Source organism: Chiloscyllium plagiosum, unplaced genomic scaffold (assembly GCF_037043375.1).
Source record: "Chiloscyllium plagiosum isolate Xiang-an unplaced genomic scaffold, Cpla_swu_hap1 HiC_scaffold_24, whole genome shotgun sequence".
Classification (NCBI taxonomy): Eukaryota; Metazoa; Chordata; class Chondrichthyes; order Orectolobiformes; family Hemiscylliidae; genus Chiloscyllium; species Chiloscyllium plagiosum.
Window position 1 is genome coordinate 28,038,121 of NW_028270162.1, and position 22,889 is coordinate 28,061,009.

General features: G+C 42.9%; 1 protein-coding gene across 2 annotated transcripts in view; it reads right to left on the bottom strand.

The window, feature by feature from the left end:
- rasal1a (RAS protein activator like 1a (GAP1 like)) overlaps positions 1-22,889 on the bottom strand; it is a 271,746-nt gene that overhangs the window by 110,600 nt on the left and 138,257 nt on the right. For both annotated transcript variants that reach the window (XM_043715652.2, XM_043715650.2), the window contains exon 10: positions 4,645-4,740. In XM_043715652.2, the coding sequence (XP_043571587.1) occupies positions 4,645-4,740 (96 nt within the window). The remainder of the gene's footprint in view (positions 1-4,644; positions 4,741-22,889) is intronic.

Here is a 22,889-nt window from a genome sequence, read left to right on the forward strand (position 1 = left end):
ATAAATTGGTTTAATGGTAATAACAGGAGAGGCCAACAGGAAGGTTGGCTTTTTTTTTATCCACAGTTTAGCCATGGACAATTAGAAGAGTCAACCATATTGCTGTGGGAGTGGAGACACTTTTAGGTCAGGCCAGGTAAGAATGGCAGATTTCCCTCCCTGAAGAACATTATTGTACCAGCTGGGATTTTACAACAATGGTCAACCTAGCTTTTAGTTCCAGGTTTTTATTGAAATTACATTTCAATATGCATGGCGGGAATTGAACCCACGCCCCCAGAATATTAGCCTGATGTTCTGACTTACTCATCATCATCACTGGCTGTCCGTCGCAAACAAAGATGTTTCTCTTCCACTCTCAGGGTACGTCTGTGGGTGGCTGTACAGACTGACGAAGCTTCCACAGGTTCTGTTATACTTGGGGTAGAAGGTAGCCCAGAGGCATCACTATCACCTTCCCTGGTGTAATCATGCTGATACAGTAGTTGGTTTAATGTTAAGCAAAGTACAAATACCGAAAATTTGGTGACACTTAATTAGCCTTAAGCCTGTATATTAATGTCTGATTTGTGTAGTCAGGATTATTGCCATGCCACGTTAATTGGGATGGCTATGATTGTCGCTCCTGAAGGTGACTCCTGAGCTATTCATGGAAGCATTGGTGGGAGAGAGAGAAAAAATTTAATCTGTTTTGATAAAGTATAGAAAAAGCAATAACAATTGCATCGAGCAGTTACTTTTTCACAGGTTAAATTAAGATGGAAAGATTTTGTTGTTTTTTTAAATTCAGGAAAATCACCTGAGAAAGTCTCATGGGGAATGAGGAACTGGCAGAGATACTGAACAACCATTTTTCTGTCCTTTCTTTACTGTAGAAGACATAAATTACACGCCAAAATAGAGAATAATCCAAGGGCTAAGAAGTGTGAGGAACTCAAGGATATCAATATCATTAGAGAGACATATTGGAGGAGCTTAAGGGACTAAAATATGACAAGACCACAGGACCTGATGAGTTACCTTCGAAAAGAAGTGACAGCAGAAATAATGAATGCACTGGGTCCCTTACTGTCAGTGGCACCAAATCTTGGAACTTGCTTCTTAACGCCATTATGGATGTACCTACACCATGGCCAACTAGATTGGGTGATAAATGCTGACCTTGCCAATAACACACCCATCCCAAGAAGGAATTTTTTAAAATCACCATTTCGCTCTTATTAAGAGCACAAGGACAAAAAGGAGTATCCTCATATCTAGCTCATTTTGGAATGAGGATACAAGATCAAATTTAGTCTAATCCCTACAAAATGAATACTCAGCACATCTTTTATTTCAATCACAGCCTGGAACAGGACTTCAGGATCATGGTCTCCAATAGGTTAGGTCCACTGACTACAGTTACAGTCTTTAAAATTGATTTATCCAACTTGTCCCATTTGAGCAAAAGAAATAAAAACAGAATATCATGGAATAACTCAGCAGTTTCTCCTCTCTCTGCATTGTCCAAGACCACAAGCTCTCCTTCTGGATGAAACAGTAATTTCTGTGCAAATTTCAATTCACTAGCATTCACTTCTCACAGTTTCTGCTCTACAAGTAGTGGAAACAAAAAGAGATCAGCTGATTGCTTTGTGGGAGTAACTCCATTCAATCTGCAAGCAAGACCCTGAACCTCCCAGGGCCTAGTATTTTACATCTACAACCTGGCTCCCTCACTGCCCTCGGCCCACTGCAGTGTTCCGATGGAGCTCAGCGCAGGTTCAGGCACAACAATCTCACCTCTTAATTAAGCCCTCAACAGCCTTCTGGACTCAACACTGACTTCAACAATTTCAGACCATAATCTCTGTCTTCCATTTTGTTTCCTTTCGTTTTTCACAGGATTTGATTTCACTCTTCATTTTCTCTTTTATTTAATGCTTTCATAAAGCAGCTGTTCATCAGTCAACCACACACATCTTGTGTTGCTTTTCTTGTATTGATTTTCTTGACCCAGAACTCTTGCTGCATGACTGCTTCTTTAGTAGTAGGGCCTAGTATTTTACATCTACAACCTGGCTCCCTCACTGCCCTCGGCCCACTGCAGTGTTCCAATGGAGCTTAGCGCAGGTTCAGGCAACAACAATCTCACCTCTTAATTAGGCCCTCAACAGCCTTCTGGACTCAACACTGACTTCAATAATTTCAGACCATAATCTCTATCGTCCATTTTGTTTCCTTTCGTTTTTCTCAGGATTTGATTTCACTCTCCATTTTCTCTTTTATTTAATGCTTTCACAAAGCAGCTGTTCATTAGTCAGCCATGCACACCTTGTGTTGATTTTCTTGACCCACGATTCTTGCTGTATGATCGCTTCTTTTGTTGTTTAATTTTTCCTGTTTTACACCTTAACACTGGCTTTCCCTTTTTGTTCTCTTTCTCACTTTACCTGCTTAAAACCTATTTCTAATTTCTCCCAGATCTCATGGAACATAATAATCCTGAAACATCAACTGTTTCTCTCTCCACAAAAGCTGCCTGGCCTGGTAGGCACGCCTCAGTAATTTGCAGCAAAGTCCCAAAAGCCTGAAACAAAATAGTGCTTTATTTTTATGATAATTTTTTTAAGCAATCGTAGCCATCTCATGTAACGTGGCGTCCTGGAAATAATTCTGACTACTCAAATCAGACATTAATATACAGGCTTGAGGCTAATTAAGTACTAAGAAAACTGGTCCTGTTTAACTCATGGTGATAACAATCTATCGAATGGCTTTGCAAAATGGAAAATTATGTGAGCAATAACTATTCAAAATTCAAAACCAATCTGATTGTTCAGGATTGTTTTGCACTTATCCAACCAAAGTTAATCTGATTGTTCAGGATTGTTTTGCACTTATCCAACCAAAGTTAATCTGATTGTTCAGGATTGTTTTGCACTTATCCAACACAGGATGCACAGCTTCACGAGCAGTGTATTCATTTCTGTTCATTTGCCTGATTGATAAAAAAAAGTATGGATTGGACATGTGTGATTGTACAATTGGCTATGATATGAGGTCGCAAAAAAGAAACCCGAAATATCCAAAATGGCTGCTGGTATCAGAACTGATGTGATAGAGGAAGCCAAGTTATGTTCAGCCACTTATATGGAAAAACTGGTGATCAGTTGATTGCTGTTTCTAACACCAGTACTATGCCACTTAAGATGGCAGGGAGGGGATGAACATTTGCTGGAACTATGCTGTGGTGATGCAGGTGGTGGACAGGAAAATCCAGCAAGCACCTCAGTTTACAGATGTAGACCTCATTCAGCTCCAGAGTCTGCCAAGGAATTATCCTTGAGCTAAAAACAGAAAATGCTGGAGGAACTCAGTAGGTCTGGCAGCATCTGCGGAGAGGAAACAGAGTTAATATTTAGAATTCGAAATGACTTTTCTTCAGAACTTCGTCATCTCTTCCCCGAAGTTTCAAAGAAGAGTCTTTTATTAGACTCGAAATATGAACAATGACTCTGTGTATAGATGCTTCCAGACCTGCTGAGTTTCTCCAGCACTTTTTTTTTTGACAATCTCAGCATCAATGGTATTGTGTTTTGTTGAACTATCCCTTTGGCCTGTTACTCCTTCTTATTTATGTGCTGCCCCTCTCCAACATATTCCATGAACAGACAATGAGTTGTTACATGAATGTTGATAAAAAACTACCCTCACCACCTACTCGCTTGATGTTGTTAGTACAGAAGATTGGATATATTCAATCATGCTGTTTGACTTGAGGGAGATGAGGGGTAAAGAGTTAACACTTGACTCTATAAATAGGAAAACTTTTCAGTGTTGCTATAACAGGTCACATGATGACAGAGAGGAGTTCTGAAGAGAGAAGCAACACTCTGCACCTCATGCTAAGTTAAAGTGTACAGTTAGCATAATTTGAAGAAATAAGTATTTTGAAAAGACTTTAGCCTCCAGCAACATCTCCTTCGCAATTTCATGCACACTGCCTCCTCTATAATAAACAACACAACAACAGACTTCATGCCAGAGTACTTCTGTACAAAATCAAAGCCAGTATTTTCAGCTGACACTCATAATGCTGTCCCCTTGCCACCAATTCCAATTCATTTCCTGGTCGTTGTCTCAGGCTACACCCTACAGCTTGCAATTTGAACATTTTATTTCGTCTTTCATCAAGTTTCCAAAGAAACATCTCCAACGCCAACACCACATAGTTGTACCTCATAAGATCATCCACATCTATCTCCATGTCAACCACCTGCAACTGATGCCTCATACATAAAAGGTCACTTCCAGAGTTAATGGAGTAAAAAATAATTTGGTGCCATATTTGAGCTTTTCATGGTCCAGAGTGTTGCAATCAACCTAGCTACTCTACTCATTCCCAGTTCAGAATAGCTAAGTTAGCACAGGCCAGGTACCAAACATAGGAATTCTTACTCTGCAATGCATCTAACACTAAGACTCTGCAGGAGCACAGTGCTTTTTTAAGCAGTCATTTTTTTTAGAAAACTCTAATTTTAGCAACAGCAAGAGCACACTCCAAAAAGAAGATAAGTGCTGGTCCTGTATCATTGTTGATTTTAATCCATTCACATGTAATTTCTTACTGTTTATCTGATAAAGGGATAACTCAACACTTACCCAGTTTAGACATTCTGTAGATGCATGGTCCACATCATAAGCGCGTGAAGCTTCAGGCAGGGTAGTCCTTCTCGTGGGTCCTGCAGCTTCAACACTCTAACACAAGAGACATTGTTAAAGTTGCACATTATAACACAAATAAATCAAGTTGCTGTCATTTTCACAATGTGCTTTCAAACTTAGATTAGACATCTATATTGAGGTTGAAACAGCATGTTTAGCTTCTGTTGCTCTGCACACAGCAGCAGTTGGCTTGATATTTGATCTAATAGCAAATATTGAAATTATTAATATTTGCTTGGTGATAATATCGACAATGTACATTAACTGACCACACTCCACTCCTTTCTGAGCCCAGAGGTTGGCAGATTTAAGTCCCACTCAAAAGAATTTAGCCCAAATAAACCAGGGCTGGCAGCTTAGTTCCAGTACTGAGAGAGTTAGAACATAGAACAATACAGCGCAGAACAGGCCCTTCGACCCACGATGTTGTGCCGAACATTTGTCCTAACTTAAGCACCTATCCATGTACCTATCCAATTGCCGCTTAAAAGTCACCAATGATTCTGACTCTGCCACTCCCACAGACAGCGCATTCCATGCCCCCACCACTCTCTGGGTAAAGAACCTACCCCTGACATCCCCCTTATACCTTCCACGCTTCACCTTAAATTTATGTCCCCTTGTAACACTCTGTTGTACCCAGGGAAAAAGTTTCTGACTGTCTACTCTATCTATTCCCCTGATCATCTTATAAATCTCTATCAAGTCATCCCTCATCCTTCGCCGTTCCAATGAGAAAAGGCCTAGCACTCTCAACCTATCCTCATACGACCTATTCTCCATTCCAGGCAACATCCTGGTAAATCTCCTCTGCACCTTCTCCAAAGTTTCCACATCTTTCCTAAAATGAGGCAACCAGAACTGCACACAGTACTCCAAATGTGGCCTTACCAAGGTCCTGTACAGCTGCAACATCCCTCCACGACTCTTGAATTCAATCCCTCTGCTAATGAACGCTAATACACCATAGGCCTTCATACAGGCTCTATCCACCTGATTGGCAACTTTCAAAGAGCTATGAACATAGACCCCAAGATCCCTCTGCTCCTCCACCTTACTAAGAACCCTACCGTTAACCGTTAATCCTGCATTCCGCACTATCAGGGGAGGCTTCCTTCAGATGAAATGTTAAATTGTGGCCCTTAGTGCCCCCTCATAAAGATCTGATTGCACAATCAGAAGTGGAAGTCTTGTCAGTTTCATGGCCAACATTTATATCTCAATTGATATATTATCTTGATTTTTGTTTTCAGAATTTGCTCTGTGCAAATTGGCAGAGCAGTTTCCTCTGTAAGAACAGTGACCACACTGCATAAGTACTTCATTAACTGCAAAGCACTTTGGAGAGCCCTGAGGTCACGAATGGTTCTTTATGGATGCACAATCTTTCTTTGAATTGAACCTGCTTATAAACAAAGTGCAGTGGAGCACATACCCAGAGAGCTGCTTGCAGGATGAGAACATTAATATGGTTCACATGAGGTAAGCTGCTCAAGTTCTGTATTCCTTGCTCATGACTATTACCTGACATTGCAAACATTTTGTAACTTTAGTTTTTGATTCTATATGATACATAAACGGAGATTAAACAAATATAAACCAGCAGTGTCATTGAACCATTATCTTCAAACCCGGGGGTGGAATCATTAACATATAGTTAGGTGTTTGTACTTCTGAGATCAGTCACAACTTGAATAAGTCATTAGAGGACCTAAAAGTGCCCCAGTACAATTCCCACATTTGCTTTCTGAAGACTTAGATTAGATTATATTACTTACAATGTGGAAACAGGCCCTTCGGCCCAACAAGTCCACACCGACCCGTCGAAGCGCAACCCACTCAGACCCATTCCCCTACATTTACCCCTTCACCTAACACTATGGGCAATTTAGCATGGCCAATTCACCTAACCTGCACATTTTTGGACTGTGGGAGGAAACCGGAGCACCCGGAGGAAACCCACACAGACATGGGGAAAATGTGCAAACTCAACACAGTCCTGAGGCGGTAATTGAACCCGGGTCTCTGGCGCTGTGAGGCAGCAGTGCTAACCACCGTGGTGCCCACTTAGGTGCTGTTGGATCTATCGCTCTACTATTTGGTTGCTTGGCATAGCCCAGAAATATTCATAAGACCTGCCCCAAACTGTTTCAACATTCAGATAGGGTAGAGAAGGCTTTATATGGACCAGAAGGGTGGAGGGCTCTGCAAAGGACATACGTGGCCTTGTGAAGTCTTACTAGGCAGCTATTTAGGTCATGCTGTCTCATGCAGCTTTCTACACTTCAGGAGGAAGGACATGCACAGAATCTAAGGGTCTATATCCCACCTTTGAGGAGGGGGATTGAAAATTCCTCAGAAGGTTCACGGTCGCATTACTCCCCTGCACCCTCCACCGGTGCACTCCTACATTGTAGAATTTCTTAGGTTACAGGAGGATATCGATGAAGTAGTCAGAGGGCAGATCAGTGGCAGGTAGAATTTAACCCTGATTAGTGTGAGGTGGTGCGCTTTGAAAGAAGTCACAAGACAGGGGAGTACTCAATGAAAGGTAGGACACTAGGAAGCTCAGAGGAACAGAGGGATCTTGAGGTAGTTGACCACAGATCCCTGAAGGCAGCAGGATAGGTTGACAGGGTGGTTAAGAAAGCATACATATCAGTCATGGCAGAGATTATAAGAGCAAGGAGGTTATGTTAGAGCTGTTCAGGAATCTGGTTCAGCCACTGGAGCACTGTGTTCCATTCCGGTTACCATAATAGAGGAAGGATGAGATGGCACTGTTTGGGATGCAGAGGAGTTTCACCCAGAGTGTTGCCTGACACAGAGCTAATTAGCTAGGAGGAGGGGCTGGTTATTTTCGTTACAGCAGAGAGGGGACCTGATTGAGGTATATACAGTTGTGAGGGGCATGAACATGGCAAACAGAAAGCAGCTGTTTCCCTTAGTTGAAGGATCAATACAAAGGGGCATCATTTTAAAGTGAAAGGCAGGAGATTTGGAGGGAATTTGAGGAAAAACAAATTCAGAGTGTGGTGGGAATTTGCAATGCACTGCCTGGGAGACTAGTTGAGGAGGGAAACCTCGCAACCTTTAAAACGTTATTGGATGAGCCCTTGAAATGTTGCAAAATGCAAGGCTATGGGCCCAGCGCTGGAAAATGGGATTAGTGTCGATTTGGAGTGTTTCTTTGGTACAGAATTGATGGGCTAAATGGCCTCTTCTGTACTATATGATTCTATGAGTCTGAGGTTGGGTATTCATTCACAATCTAAGGAAGGCTGTGACATCTGGGGCCTCTGACAGTCAGAGGACTGGGAGAGACCACACTAAACTGATCACAGGCCTCAGGTGTTTGCCAGACAGACTATGCTGCATATGCAGAAACTGTGTATGACCACATGTGAATTATAGGAAAGTCTATCCATGCTGTGAGTGCTGCTCTGTCTCAGATACACATACATGCGGCCAGCGCCATCAAGAGATTGACAATGGACAGCCATGGGCAGCAGAACAGTCAATGGATGTTGGAAATGTGTTTAGACTTGCATCCCATAGCCTTGGTTCTCTGTAATGGCAAGGTTAGACAGGACAGAGGCTTATAGCCTCCTCCAGCTCCAGAAGATAGGGAGGCAATGGTCTAGTTATATTATTGCTGGACTGTCAATCCAGAGAGCCAGATAATGTTCTGGGCATCCACCACAGCCAATGGTGGAATTTGAATTCAATAAGCTGGAATGGAATCCACTGTCGATTGCCAGACAAGCCCAACTGATTCACTAATGCCCTTTAGGGAAGGAAACTACCACCCTTAACTGGTCTGTCATACATGTGACTCCAGATCCACAACAATGTGGCTTACTCTTAACTGCCTGTGGGATGGGCAATAAGTGCTGGCCTAGCCAGGGATGCCCTCATCCCGCAGGGAGGGAGGGCAGTCCACCAGCCAAAAAGCTCAGAATGTGGACAGTGGCTCCTCAGTCCCTCTGTCAGTGACCACAATGTCTCCAGTAGCTGTGATGATTCTGGCCCTGTGAAGGATCATGGCAGGGTCCTTCAAGTCTCAGGCAGCTAGAGGACAGCTGCCAACGTCATCCCAGGCTATAAGGCAGCCCCCTCACTTACTGCCCTCCACTCCAGCCGTAAATGCAGGGGAAATACTCCATGGCAGCACTTCCAATAAGAAAGAAGTTACATGAGGGATAAAAGCACAAAGTGCTAGAAATCCTCAAGGTCCAGCATCATCTGGGGACAACAATAGCGTTAACATTTTGAGGTGAATTATAATTCTTCCTTAGAGCATATTGGACTTAAAACATTAACTCTGTTGCTCCAAGATGCTGCCAGACCTGTTGAGTTTCTCCAGCATTTCCTGTATTTGTTTCTGATTTCCAATGTACGCAGTATTTTGCCTTTAGTTTAGCTGCACAAAATCCTCGTTGCTGTTGAAGGGTGTTGGCACCATTTTCAATAAATAATTGACAGGTTTAGGGTTGCTGATGCAGTGAATGCTGTCTTATCTAAAGCTGAAGCCTGCTCTCCCACTCCCCCGCACCCCCCACCCCTCACTCTGTCTGTGTCAGGAACAGGCCGAGTCTCCTCAGATGTGGCAAGGGGATAAGTAATGATGAGATGAAGAATGTCATGTCAAAGTAGGCAGAAGTCTTTATTGCACGGGCATTTCTGGAGCATCGCAGTTGCAGGAAGCATGTAATGGGATTGTTCCCTTGTAATCATTGCTCAGGCCCCGATACATGGGAGTCACTGACCAGTCCTGTCTGTTCTGACCCTCCTCCACAAATGCCTCATCCAGTAAAGAGTTCTTCAAATCCTCTAGTTGCAAGGGCCCTCCCACTCCACAGGACACAGCAGATGATGATAATATGGAAGACCCTCACAGTATAGGCTGGAATGTCATCCTCAGCATTGCTGCGCTTGTGGTTCACTCAAACCAGAAATAGAACACGAGGTAGACGGAAGGTAAACCTGAACAGGGAATACTTTATTGTGCATCTGCTCAGCTCCATAGTATGATCTAGACTGCGTCCTGCCATCTCCAGCTTTCAGGTCACCTGACCTGCTCTCTTAAAGGAGAAACAACCAACTACACACATATTTCCCTTTCCCAATATATACATCTAACAACTATTATACAAGCACTGTGGCTAACATATAAATATTGTCAGGAATATTTCCAAAAACATGGAAAAGAAAATGACTCTTCCGTTGTTTACACAAACATGATCAGTCTCTCAGGAGGATTGCGATTCCTAGCAGACCATTTCCTTGCCTCAAGAACCTTTTCTGGTGTAGTCTCCCAGACTGCCAGCAGCTCACATTGTTCTGTTGGTAGCCCTCTGATTGGCTGCTATTGCCCTAAGATGCTGTTATTGGCCCTCCCTGGGTATGGTCAGCCCTGGCTCAGAGACACATGATTTGGTCGTCACCCCTGGCCCCATCTGGCCAGCTCAGTGTTATGAGGGACATCCCCCATTGCTGAGGTGCAGTGACCAGCTGGTTCATGTGTCTCCTCCAGGCCAGTTCATCCCGAGTCTATACCGAATAGGACAACAATCCTGTTTGAGCCACCCCACCACAGGGATCGATTTTTCCCCAGACATCTAATTCTGGGCCAACACGGAATACTCCTCATTGGAATACCTCAACTGCAAGGTTCCTACCCTTCTGGCCATCTGTCTTTCATGATTTCGCTCTACCATCTGTCAGGTCTCTTCCGGCCAAACAGTAAGCCAAACACGGTTCTCAGCTGGTAGTTGAAGATGAAGGATACTGGTGAGCACTGGGTCATCGTGTGTGGCGGGTTCCTCTACATGCTGAGGAACTTGTTAATTAACTGTTGTAGTGACCCCTCCCTTTGTGAGGCCTTTAAGGCCAACTTCAAGGTTTGAACAAATCTCTCCACCTGGCTGTTCATCACAAGGTGATATGGAGCCGATCTCACATGTATGACTCCAGCTACACTTGCACAACAAACTGTGGACCATTGTCACTCAGAACTTGCTTATAGTTCCCAAACCTGGCAAATATTTCATCCAGTCAGTATATTGTTGCTTCTGCTGATACTGACTTTGTGCCCACCAGCTCAAGTCACTTGGAGCGGGCATACATGACCACAAGTAGGATCTGTTCCACCTACTAGTCTGGCAAAATTGATGTGAATCTGCTGTCATGTTGTTTAAGGCTGTTCCCAAGGGTGAAGGGGTGAAAACAGCAGCACCTTCCTTACTAATGCACAGGATTTACAGGATTCCACTTTCTCCTCAATCTGGGAGTCCACCTTCAGCCGAAAGTAGCTCGTGGCTCTCTCCTTCATTGGCACCTTGCCTGTTGCCTTGTGCACATTCCAGCATTTTTCCTCTTAACGGGGTTGAATAACAAATCTCATTCCCCACATTAAACACCATCTGATAGAGACAACTCCCACATCCTGGACAGGTAAGGGGGTAATTCTAGGTGAGTTCTATGACAAGTCCTTCCTCTCAGGACTAAATCCATGATACAGCTCGAGACCGGGTCATTCCAAGTAACATTCTGCACTGCCTTGCTGACATGGGTACCTTGTCTTCCTGCATAGTTTTCAGGTTCCAGTCAGAAACACCCTCATTTTCCAGCAGTGGTAGCTTTAACAAAGCATCTGCATTGCCATGTTTCTCTGCCTGTCGGTATTCGATCTGTGACTGACAAAGCCAGTGCCCATCTCTGCAGGTGTGCTGCCGCATGGTTGCCACATCTGCCATGAACTTGCCATCGTAATTCACAAGTCTCAAGAACGATCTTAGTTGAGACACATTCTCTGGTCTGGAGCATTCCTGATAGCCTCCATCTTCTTGGGAGCCTTGTGTAGTCCTTTGCCATCGATTACATGGGCCAGGTACTCTATGGCATCCTTAAAAAAAATTGCATTTTCCATTTTTACTTGTAGTCTGTGTTCCTGCAACCTTTTCAGGGTTTCTTCTGGGTTTTTCCAAATACTCCTCTTTGGAGGTTCCAGATAACATCGGACACTTGGCAATCCATCACAATGTGGTCTATCCCTCTGAAATAGAGCCAGCACTGACATGATGCCAAAAGGAAGTCACTTGTAGTGGAACAGTTCCCTGTGTGTCACTGTCATCAGTGGCGGCTGGGACTCCCTAGTGACCTCCATCTGTAAGAAACCTGCGACAGATCAATTTTTGAGAATTTTGTTCCCCAGTCAGAGTACTAAACAGGTCCTCAATGTGTGTAAATGGGTATTGATCCACACTCAGGGCTAGGTTGACTGTGGCCTTAAAGACACCACAAACCCTCACCATACCATCTATTTTTAAGATTGGGATGATTGAAGTGACCTATTTTTTGGTGGTTATGGTTCCAATGCTCCCAGGTTCGCCACCCATTGCAGTTCCACCTCCACTTTATGTCATTAAAGTATTGGACATGCCTTCAGACACCTTGAATGAGGCTCCTGCTTCAAACAAAGTTTAATTTCTGCTCCTTTCATTTCCCCCTTGAAGCCGTCCTTATATCTTTCCAAAATTTTTTGCAACCTCATCTTTGAGTGCACTGGCCTATTAACCATGCCCCAATTTCTCTATAATTTCTGTAACCTGGAGTGTCTGAATAACGCAGGGCAGTCGCCTTTCACTATGTACAAAGGCAGTTCAGCACACTGCTCTCTTAGCTCCACTGTGGCCAACACATAGGCCTTCAGTGGTACCACTTGTTCTGTGTATGTCCAGAGTATAACCTCGGCAGGCTTCAATGGCAAAGCCTTTAACTTTTCCCTAAATATTGATTCAGACATCACTGCTTCTTATCCACTTCCAACTCTACTGTCTTCCCCTCTAATTTGGGAAAAACCCAGAAATGATCAGCTTCTTTCCACACCGACAGAATGTTTAACTGAAACTCTGCCAACTTGGGGCATTCTGCTTCTCCCACAGACCGTGCTGACCCCCAGACTACTCACTGGCTGGCGATATGTACCTCGTGCCATGTCCTCTGAATTATCTCCTTCAGATACCCCTTCTCTTGCTTTAGTTGTACCCAGCTATTTCGGGCATTATGGCACACTCACTTACACTGGCAGCACTGAGCTTCTCAAGTCCAACACGTTGATCTCTTGTGGCCGCTCTTGCCATGTCGGTAGCATTCTATGGTTGGTACAGCACTCTGCCGGATTTCCACTACTTTATGCCCAGGGCATCATCACTCATTGGGTTGCTTTTCCACCGGCAGCCAATTCCATCTCGCAATTTCAAAACCTGTTTTGAAATCCAGGTTTGTCCTTCCTAGCAGCTTCTACTGGATGGCTTCATATTGAAGGCCACAAACCAACACAAGGCATCTTGGAGGACCCCGCCGAATTCGCAATGACTTGTTAACCTCTTTAAGGTGGCCATAAATTGGGCGATGGACTCTCCTATGTGCAGTACCCATTTATAAAAACATTATAAAGAAACATTCCGCGATCATCAATGGCTTTGGTGCAAACTAACTTTCCAACATTCCATGTTGTTCTGGGCATACAGGTTTCTCTGTTTGCACCTGACTCCTTACAATCGCCATGGTCTTACTCCCTCTGGTACTCAAGAAAACCGGTACCATTATGTCTTCAGCCACCTTATTCACTGCGTTGTGCGCAGGGTCCAATATTCTGTCTCTTGGTCAAATGGTCCCATTGCTCCAAATTGGCCCGTCATTTTGTTTTCCTGCCACACGGTCTAGTGGTTGTTCGCAGCCCGAGTCCTCTCAGTGAACATTCTCTGTGCCGGCCACTCCCTCCCCAACTTTGAAAATGTACTATTTTTCTCTAGTCTCGCCCGTAGCCTGAGTCCCCTTATGACTGTTCCCCGCAATATTACCTCCACAATTCCATGATATTTTCAGAGTGTGGGCAACATCCTTCTTCCCAACAACCGAAAGTAATGTTCACACGTGATTTGTGGCGTTGACCCAACCCTCGTTGTCATCTGTTGTGTTTGTGGTTCACGAGAACCAGAAATAGAACACAAGGTCGCTGGTGGGTAAATTAGAACAGAGAATACCTTATTGTGCGTGGTCTGAGCTCCACACCTGACCACCCCTCTAGTTCCCCCCTCTGTACATGGGTACATTCTCTTAAAGAGCCACACACATCCAACTACATACATAACAAGCATGTCTGCTTGAAGGTTGCTCAGGTGAGCACTGGCTGACACTGTCATGCTCCTCGGTTGCGATACTGCAATGCATTGAGCAGATAACCTGATGTCTCTCCTCTGATCCGATGGCCCACGATGCCTGTGCACTGTGTATTTTTTTCAAAACGGCAAATGGCTTCAGCAGGGTTGTACTGAAAGTCAATGATAACCGGTACAATTGTCTTCCTGTCCCTGGAGTGCCAACATCACATTGTCAGGCTTTCCATCCAGCTCATCTCCTTTCAGTTCGACAGCAGCAGCACCCCAGCCCTGCCTCAAAGCTGCTCCTGAGGGTCTCAGTACAATCACCCTTTACCTACATGGTATTCAAAGGTCAATGAATGAAAAAAACATTACAATATGTGCCTGTCATTCGAAAAGAACAATATTTAAAGGGTGTGGATGCCACTTTCAGGGAGTTTAAAATCTGAAAGGAATGCAGAATGGCAATGAAAATTTCAACTGACAGCCCTATTTATCTAAACTCTATGGCTTCTCAATTTATAAAGCCATCTGAAGACCTTTGTTGCTTGTTTGTAACGATCTTGCTGATATATGACAGCTGTCAGGAAAGCAGAGATCAGGCAGCCTCCACAGTGCAGTAAAGGTGATAAAATCTTTAGGATCCTCCAGGTATAATATTACAATCACTTATCAATTACATTATACTTTCTGCTTCATTGTATCTTTCTCTTATGCTCAAATGTCTTATGCTGTTTTTCACCAATTTACAATTGCTGAAATCAAAATAGGTGTTATCATTTTAAATGGCTATTCTTCGAAATGGCTTCAAGTTCAATTTCGGCTTGTTTGAGAAGTACGCCCATCATTCTGTTGCTGCAGTGCAGGTAAGCAAGGTGTATAACATAATGTGCTTAAGAAACGATCTGCCTATACTGCCAGATATTTACATTTCAATATCCGTGTGGCTTTTATGTGTACTGCTGCAGGAGACTAACGAGTTGCCTCTGGACTGGGTTTAACCTGCCCAGAGCTCTGTGACAGCTCAGATTCCAACCCTGACTGATACTCAACAGAGGCAAAGTTTCCTTATTGGGACATCAATCTCAGTGCCAGGAGGCTTCTAAGGGTGGAATATTGAAAAAGTCATTAGCTGCATAATGAGCTCATCAAATGTGTCAAGTAAAAGCAAGAAACTACAAGAAATACACAAGTCAAGTCGATCTGAAGGTGCCATCAATTGAAACGCTTTAGTGCACTGTGGAAATGCTGTCTTGCATTCAGTGCAGCGTAAAATTGATATCTGTTGTGTAACAACATAGGCAAAATATCTAAATAAAGCACACAGCAACAACAATAAGACAAGATGCTTCATGTGAAAACAAATCTGGGACAGTTATCAGTGCATGTCCCGATCATTATTATTGGTTAAGTTTAACTGGAAAAATCGTATTAAAGACACAATTCCACAATTATTTCCTAGTTGTCACATTTGAGCACTATTCCTTGCTTTGTGTGTTAGCCCTCACTTTATTTGGTCTAACTTTTGCCAAATTTCTCTGCTATCTTAAAAAACACAAACCGCCTGTTTCCTCAGAAGCAGACACCACCAGTCAATGCAAACTGTAAGAAACACTGAGTGAGTCACTACACTCTATGCCATCCATTTATTTAATAAGTAAGAAACAAACACTGATTTATTGCCTCACTGACAAGTCAGCAGGAATCCAAAGAAGAGTATTTCTCAATAAATTTCCATGACATTTCTAGCAACTTAAGAGTAATTTCCATTTGCCCAAAACTCATATAAACGCAAAAGGTTTAGCTTGATTTATGAAATCTATCTTAAACCATAGTTTGGGGTGGAAGGGGTTCAGTGGCCTGCTTTGTGCTGTAGCTTAAAACCTCTCAGTGGCATGTGGAGTTTTACTCAGAGGTGAGGAAGGAGAGGTACTGGACTGAGGAGGCCTCCCTCAGGACCTGTCAGATTTAACAATGGGAACTCAATTGATCTGCTTTCTCTGCAGCCAGATTGAGAGGTTTGTCATTTTCTGGTGCAGGTAGGCCACAAATCAGGGAATGAATCAGAGATCACTGGGGTGAAGGTGGTCAGCGGAGCCTGGGATTCCAGGGATTAAAAACCAGAGACTCCTGAAGGTGAGGGGAGTACGCAAGGTCAAAGGCTAGAGCCTTGTTTTGATTCATTCATGAGAGTGTGGGCATTTCTGGCTCAGCCAGCATTTAATGTCCAGAGGGCAGTTAAGAGTCAACCACATTACCATGGTTCTGGAGTCACATGTAGGCCAGACTGGGTAAGGATAACAGATATTCTTCCCTGAAGGAATTTAATGAACTAGATGGGTTTTTACCAACAATTGGCAATGATTTCATGGTCATCATTAGACCATTCATTTCATAGTCTTTATTGAATTTAAATTCCACACCTGACATGGCAGGGTTTGAACCTGGGTCCCCTGAACACACCTAGGTCACTGGATTAACAGAGCAGTGATTATACTACTAGGCCATTGCCACCTACAAGATAAGAAAATTTGTAGGACAACTGGGATGAGGATGGGAAGGGTTGAAGAGTATCCAAACAGAGCTTAGATTCCCTGTTCCTACCCTACCATTAACCAACTGGAGGGCACTGACTGTCAAACCAAACCCAAGAGACAGAATGAAAGACATCTTTATTTATAGAGTTTACCCTATCTCTGTCCCTTATGATTTTATAAACTCCCATAAGGTCACCCCTGAGCCTCTGACATATAGAGTTTATTAATTACTCAGTCTTACAGTTCCACCCACACACCAGCTTCACAGAGTCCCCCTTCTTACCTACCCAATCAATTAACAACAATCATCTGTTTAATACTTGCAGTGTTACCATTTACAGCTTTATAGGCAAAGGGTAAGGGTAAAGGAATATGGCAGGTCAACATTAAACTTGAAATCGTGAAAGACAATGTATCTACCAGCTTGACTGTAATTTTAAATTCCCAGCCTGCCTCCTGCTGGCAGCTTGGCCACACACTTTCTCCCCATCTCTTACACACACACACACACACACACACACACACACCGCATTACCCCCTCCACCCAATGTTTGGGTTTTTAATTCCTTATGTTCCAATCTAATACAAATTTCCCCTATTTGCAGGGAGGGTGATGTTAAATTGCTCCAGAAATTAGAGTGTCAGAGGCTCAGGGGTGACCTTATGGGAGTTTATAAAATCATAAGGGACAGAGATAGGGTGAACTCCCCAGGGTAGCAGAGTCCAAAATTAGATGGCTTAGATTTAAGGTGAGAGTGGAAAGATTTTAAAGGGACCTAAGGGGGTAACTTTTTCATGCATTATTGGAACCTGCTGCCAGAGGAAGTGGTGAAGGCTGGTACAGTCACAATAATTAAAAGGCATCTGGATGGCTCCATCAATAGGAAGGGTTTAGAGGGATATAGGCCAAATGCTGACAAATGGGACGAGATTAATTTAGAATACCTGGTCAGCATGGACCAGTTGGTCTAAAGGGTCTGTTTCTGTGCTGTACATCTCTCTGACTCATAAAGAAATGAAAGAAGAACTTTCCCATGTTCCACATCAGCCCACAGCTAATCCCAGGAGTCAGTCAATGCTGCTGTCTACTGATAAGAGGTTATTGAAATAAAGCGTCAACTCTGTCACTCTCTCCACAAATGCTGTCTATCCTGATGAACATTTCCATCTTCTGTTTTTATTTCAGACTTGCTGCATCATCCATGACATTTTGCTTTAATACTAAAGAGATCATTCCTTTGAATACTACGGGGTCTTTGACCAGTTCACTCCTGTACGACTGATTATTTTGCCTGAAAAGGGCTACCTTCAAAAGAAGAAATGATTCAAGAACACTCAAGTCTCTTCCCTCAAAGGGAAACATACAGCGAACAAATTCAGAACTCCCTGAATGACAAAAGAGACAGAAATGATGATAAAGATTTTAAAGAAGTGTTTATGACAAGTTTTAAAACACAATCGAGAACCAGGCTGAATACAGAAGGTTCAGAAGGGCAGTAAGAAAATGAAGCGAAGAGGGAGTGTGAACAGATACTGGCTGTTAACTTAAAAGGAAAATCCAAAGTCCTCACTAGATATTTAAATAGTCAAGTGCAATAAAAGGTAGAGTGAGGCCAATTAGTGACCTAAAAGGGGATTTATACATGGAGCCAGACGGCATGGTTGAAATATCGAATTGCTGAATCACATCTGTTTTTAGCAAAGAGGAAGATGCAACAGACCATGGAGAGAAAGAGGACGTTCCATTGCTAGAAGGATTCAGAATTAAGAAAGAGTTATTAGATAGGCTGCAAATGCATTCAAGGACACTAAGGGAAGTGAGAATGGAAACAGTGGAGGTCCAGCCAATAATTATTCAGTCTTCCTTAAACTTCAGGGTGGTGCCAGAGACAGGAGGATCGCAAACATTATGGCCTTTTCACAAAAAGAGTACAAGGAACTAAACTGGAGAATTGTAACCAATTTTGGGCTCTGGACTTTAGGAAGAATGTAAAGACATTTTAGTGAGTGCAAAAGAGATTAGTGAGATTGGTTTCAGAGATGTAGAATTTCAGTTATGAAAATAGATGGGAGAAGCAGAGACTGGTTTCCTAAGAGAACAGAAAGCTGAAAGAAGATTTGAACTATTCAAAACCATGAAAAGTCTGGACAGATTAAATACATAGGTGTTCACTCTTGTGAAAAGATCGAAAATGAGAGAACACTTATTTAAATTAATTAGTGAAAGAAGCAAAAGTGATATGAGGAAAAATCTTTCCATGTAATGAGTAAAGATAGGGTCTACGTGGTAGAGAAAGGGCCCATCAGGGCATTCAAAACAGAATTAAATTATTAATTGAGGATCAATAATGTACAGCGTTACAGGTAGAAAGCAGGAATATAGCACGAAATAGATTGCTCATAACAATTATGTGATTCTTTGAAATTCACTTCAAATTGTACAGTTGGTAACCCCAATCTTAATCAAGCTAGTATGTCTTCTTCTGTCTGTTTACTCTGTAACTGTAATTAACTTTGGAGTTACCTTCTAACCAAGGCAGCCACTAACAGCCTTTCCTAAGCTCTCCAGTCATTCCATGCCCTTTCAGTTCTGTTATGAGGATTCCGACTGTGATAGCAGATTATTGCACCATCAGTCACTTCACTTATTAAAGCTACAGTTCCAAACAATTCTTCCTCAAGAAGAGTTTAGTCAGTCTGAAAGTTTTAAAGAAATTCAACCCTTGGGTGATGTATCATTTTCTTCAGTCTCCGGACAAATGCAGATCTGACCCACTGCGCTGCAATATCCACACTAGAAAGGCAAGAGGTAGATCCTGAATCCATGCCAGAATGAAGATCAAACCCAATGTTGTTGGCACCAATCTGATAGCACTGGCTATCCAGCCTATTGAACTATCCAGCCATGAAGACTGAGTTCTGTGGCAACCTGCACATTGTAGTGCTGGGGCTGCACATCGTGATGGCAGAAGCTTCAATTTCTACCCATCATATGTCTTACAATCTCTCCCACATTGACCACCTGCCATTGGCAAAAGATGAAAGTTTGGTCACATTAGGAACACACCTTTCTTGGACATCCAGTCCTGCAGCGGGACATGTGGAAGGCTACTTTGTCCAAGCCCAGAGCATACCCACCAGGAGGTCCTCTGAGCCCTTCACAAAGAGGCCACATAAATCAGCAGCATGGGACTGAGTGAGGAATGGAGAGAAATGTAGCCGGCAAGACTGAGTGTGCACTGAGGGAGCACAATGAATTACTATTTAATGGCTTAACCACTCAGCCACAATCACAGGTCCCAGCATCACTCTATCACTGTCGATGGATTTAATGATACATTTAATTTAGTATAGATATTTCTAATTAGATAAATCAGCACTTTTTTTTGTTTTTAGAAAGAATACCAGGTATTCATTCCAGATCCGACAGAAGGCTTTGAAAAGTGGACAATGGGACCTAGTTGAACAAACCTTTACTAATCAAATCAATGCAAACTAATACAACAGATGGCCAAAAATTGCAAACACTCTGCATCAATCAACACAAATATTTCTGTAAAACGTGGTGTTCATTTTACAACAGTGTTTTCCTGACAATGCAAATCTGATGGAAACTATTCCGTAGAGATTTATTTCCTCTGTGAGCAGTTTCAGATATTAATTATGTTGTACAATTATTAAAACTCTGGATTTCATTTGAAGTCAGTGAAATGAAAATTAGATGGCATCAATAAAGGTTGATTGACCTCCCCCATCCCCTTACCTTGGTGGTGAAAAATGAAATGACGTCTCTGGTCCCAACTGTAAGGACTTTGCCCTTGAGATCCAACAAACCTCAAAGTGGCCTGAGTTGATGTCAATTCAGATTAAAATATAGACAATGAACTACTTCTTTTACCAGGATGTCTAAACTTCCCACCTTTCTACTTTAAACACAGGCTGCAGAAATAAGCTATATTTCACCATCTAAAATTACCTGACAATTTGGAAGGGGCATTAATCAGCAATGGGAGTATTTCCCCTTTATGCTATGTCTAGCAAATCAATAAATGCATTTCCTTATAAATAAGTCCATGGTTTTAACATAACTAATGCACATGGAATTTGTGCCCATTGTTGCATCAGAATCATTGGAAACTTCTTATGTATACATAAATATAAATATATTTTACTTAATCACACACTCCAGTGGCATTGCTCATGGGAGGTATGTACATTCATAAGGAATGATCAATGTGACATGTTGAAGCAAGTTATTTAATGTATAAGTTAGAGACTGGGGCAGGTGTGGCCATAATTGTGTGGGTGGGAAGTGACGAATTGGAAAAGTAGTAATTACCAGGATGAAAAATATTTAGAATTTGTGCAACGTAAGATTACAGAAAGAAATTATATTTAAACAGTGTTTAATTCCATTATTAGGACATTGGGCAACATCCTCATTCAATGAATGGGGTGAAGTCACAGTTGCACATAAGTAAAACCAGCAAGGTCACACACATAGCAAAGTCATGAATGGGAGAGAATGTGTTTTTGAATGTGTTGTTTACAGAAGTGTCAGAGAGGATTAGAAACTCTGCACTTTTTCTTAGGTAGGCCATAGGAGTTTTGAAACCTGCCTCAACATGAACATAGGCATTCACCATTGAGACTCTCGAGCTGAGAGAGATGGACGAAGGATTTTTATTAGTCAGCATGTGGCAGGTTGTGGGAGGTGGTGGAGACTGTGATGTGCCAAACCGTCATTTGGGAAGTGCCTGGAAGATGCCCTGCCAGTAGGTGATCTACCCAGAGGCAGGAATAGCAGACCGGCCAGGGCCCCTCTGTACTTCCTTGGCTGTTAGCATGTTGCTAGGTTGAGTTCTCATACCATTGTGTAGGGAGTCAACCAGCTCCAAGGAAAATATCTTCCTGTGATTCCCTGGCAAGGAAGAGATGGGGTGGAGTGAAGCCAGAGGCCTACTTTAATCCTGCAAAAGGTAACTCTCTCCCACCCTTCCCTTGCTGCCTTCCAGTGGCCACTTCTCTCAGGATGATGTTACAAGATTGCAGTGCTGCTGGCTGAAGGAACGTGGCTATAAGCTTTATGGTTGGGAATTTGTGCATTGCACTTCCCATAATGATGTCAGAGAAAACATCAGTGAAAAATGTGGGTGTAAGATGGATCTTGATCATGACTTCAGCAGTGGAAGATAGAATTGTGTAAAGCTGGGCAACGTCCCAAGAAGCTTGTTATTGATTGATCTCAGCATTGGCTCATCAATCTCTCTAAAGCTAGATTAATCAATAAATAACACTGACCCTCTGATTATACTATGCCAACAGCATGGCCCTCTTCCTGAATTCACCACATCCCCCATCAGCCAATTCTTGCATGTTTGCCTCCTGGCGGTATCATGGGGGAGATCCTGCCTCCCCTCTGAATGTGTGGCACAGCCCAAAACTCCCCACTCCCAGTTCTTGGATGATCCTGCCAAGGGGCTCAGTTTAATGACTCATCCAAAGGACAGCATCACTGGAAAGCTGGCATCAATCAGCACTGCAGTGCAGCATCAGCCTAACTTACTCACACCCAGAATCAGTCTTCAATCTTGATAGCAATTTTAGGTAATTGGCAGTCGAATGAATGAGCAGGATGACAGAAGGTGAAGTTTATTTTTATTCATTCATGGGATGTGGGCGTCACTGGCTGGGCCAGCATTTATTACCAATTCCCAGTTGCCCTTGAGAAGATGGTGGTGAGGTACCTTTTTGAACCGTTGCTGTCCAATGCTGTCGATAGACGCATAATGCTGCGAGGGAGGGAGTTCCAGGATGTTGACCCTGTCACAATGCAAGAAAGGCACATATTTCCAAATCAGGATGGAGAGCAGCTTGGGGGGGAACCTGCAGGTTGTGATGTACCCAAGTACCTGTAGCTCTCCTTCTTCTAGTGGTTGTGAGTTTGGAAGTTGTTGTGTAAGGAGCCTTGGTGAAATTCTGAAGTGTAAGTTGTAGATGCTCAAATGTAGAAATTTAGGCTCCTTCATGTGCACCTTCCAAACTCACAACCTTCACCATCTAGAAGGACAAGGGCAGCAGACACATGGTAACACTACCATCTGTGAGTTCTAAATGAAGGAATTGTACCAACATTGCTTTGGTGTTGCTGGGTCAAAATCTTGGGATTCACTTTCTAACAGTATTGTGGGTGCCCCTACATATCATGGACTGCAGCAGGTCAACAATGTAGATCACTACCATCTTCTCAAGGGCAGTGGGAGATGGGCAATAAGTGTTGGCCCAGCCAGTCATTAATACATGCTGTGAATAAGTTTTTAAAGGAAACATTCATCCTTAAACTCTGCTCCTCTTTAAACAGATGCTGCCAGATCTAGTAAGCATTTCCAGCTTCTATCGTCTTGATTATTAATGACATAACTGACTATTTTGGGGGCTCTGGTTCAGAGAAAGCTACTGGTCAAGACCTTAGCATAAC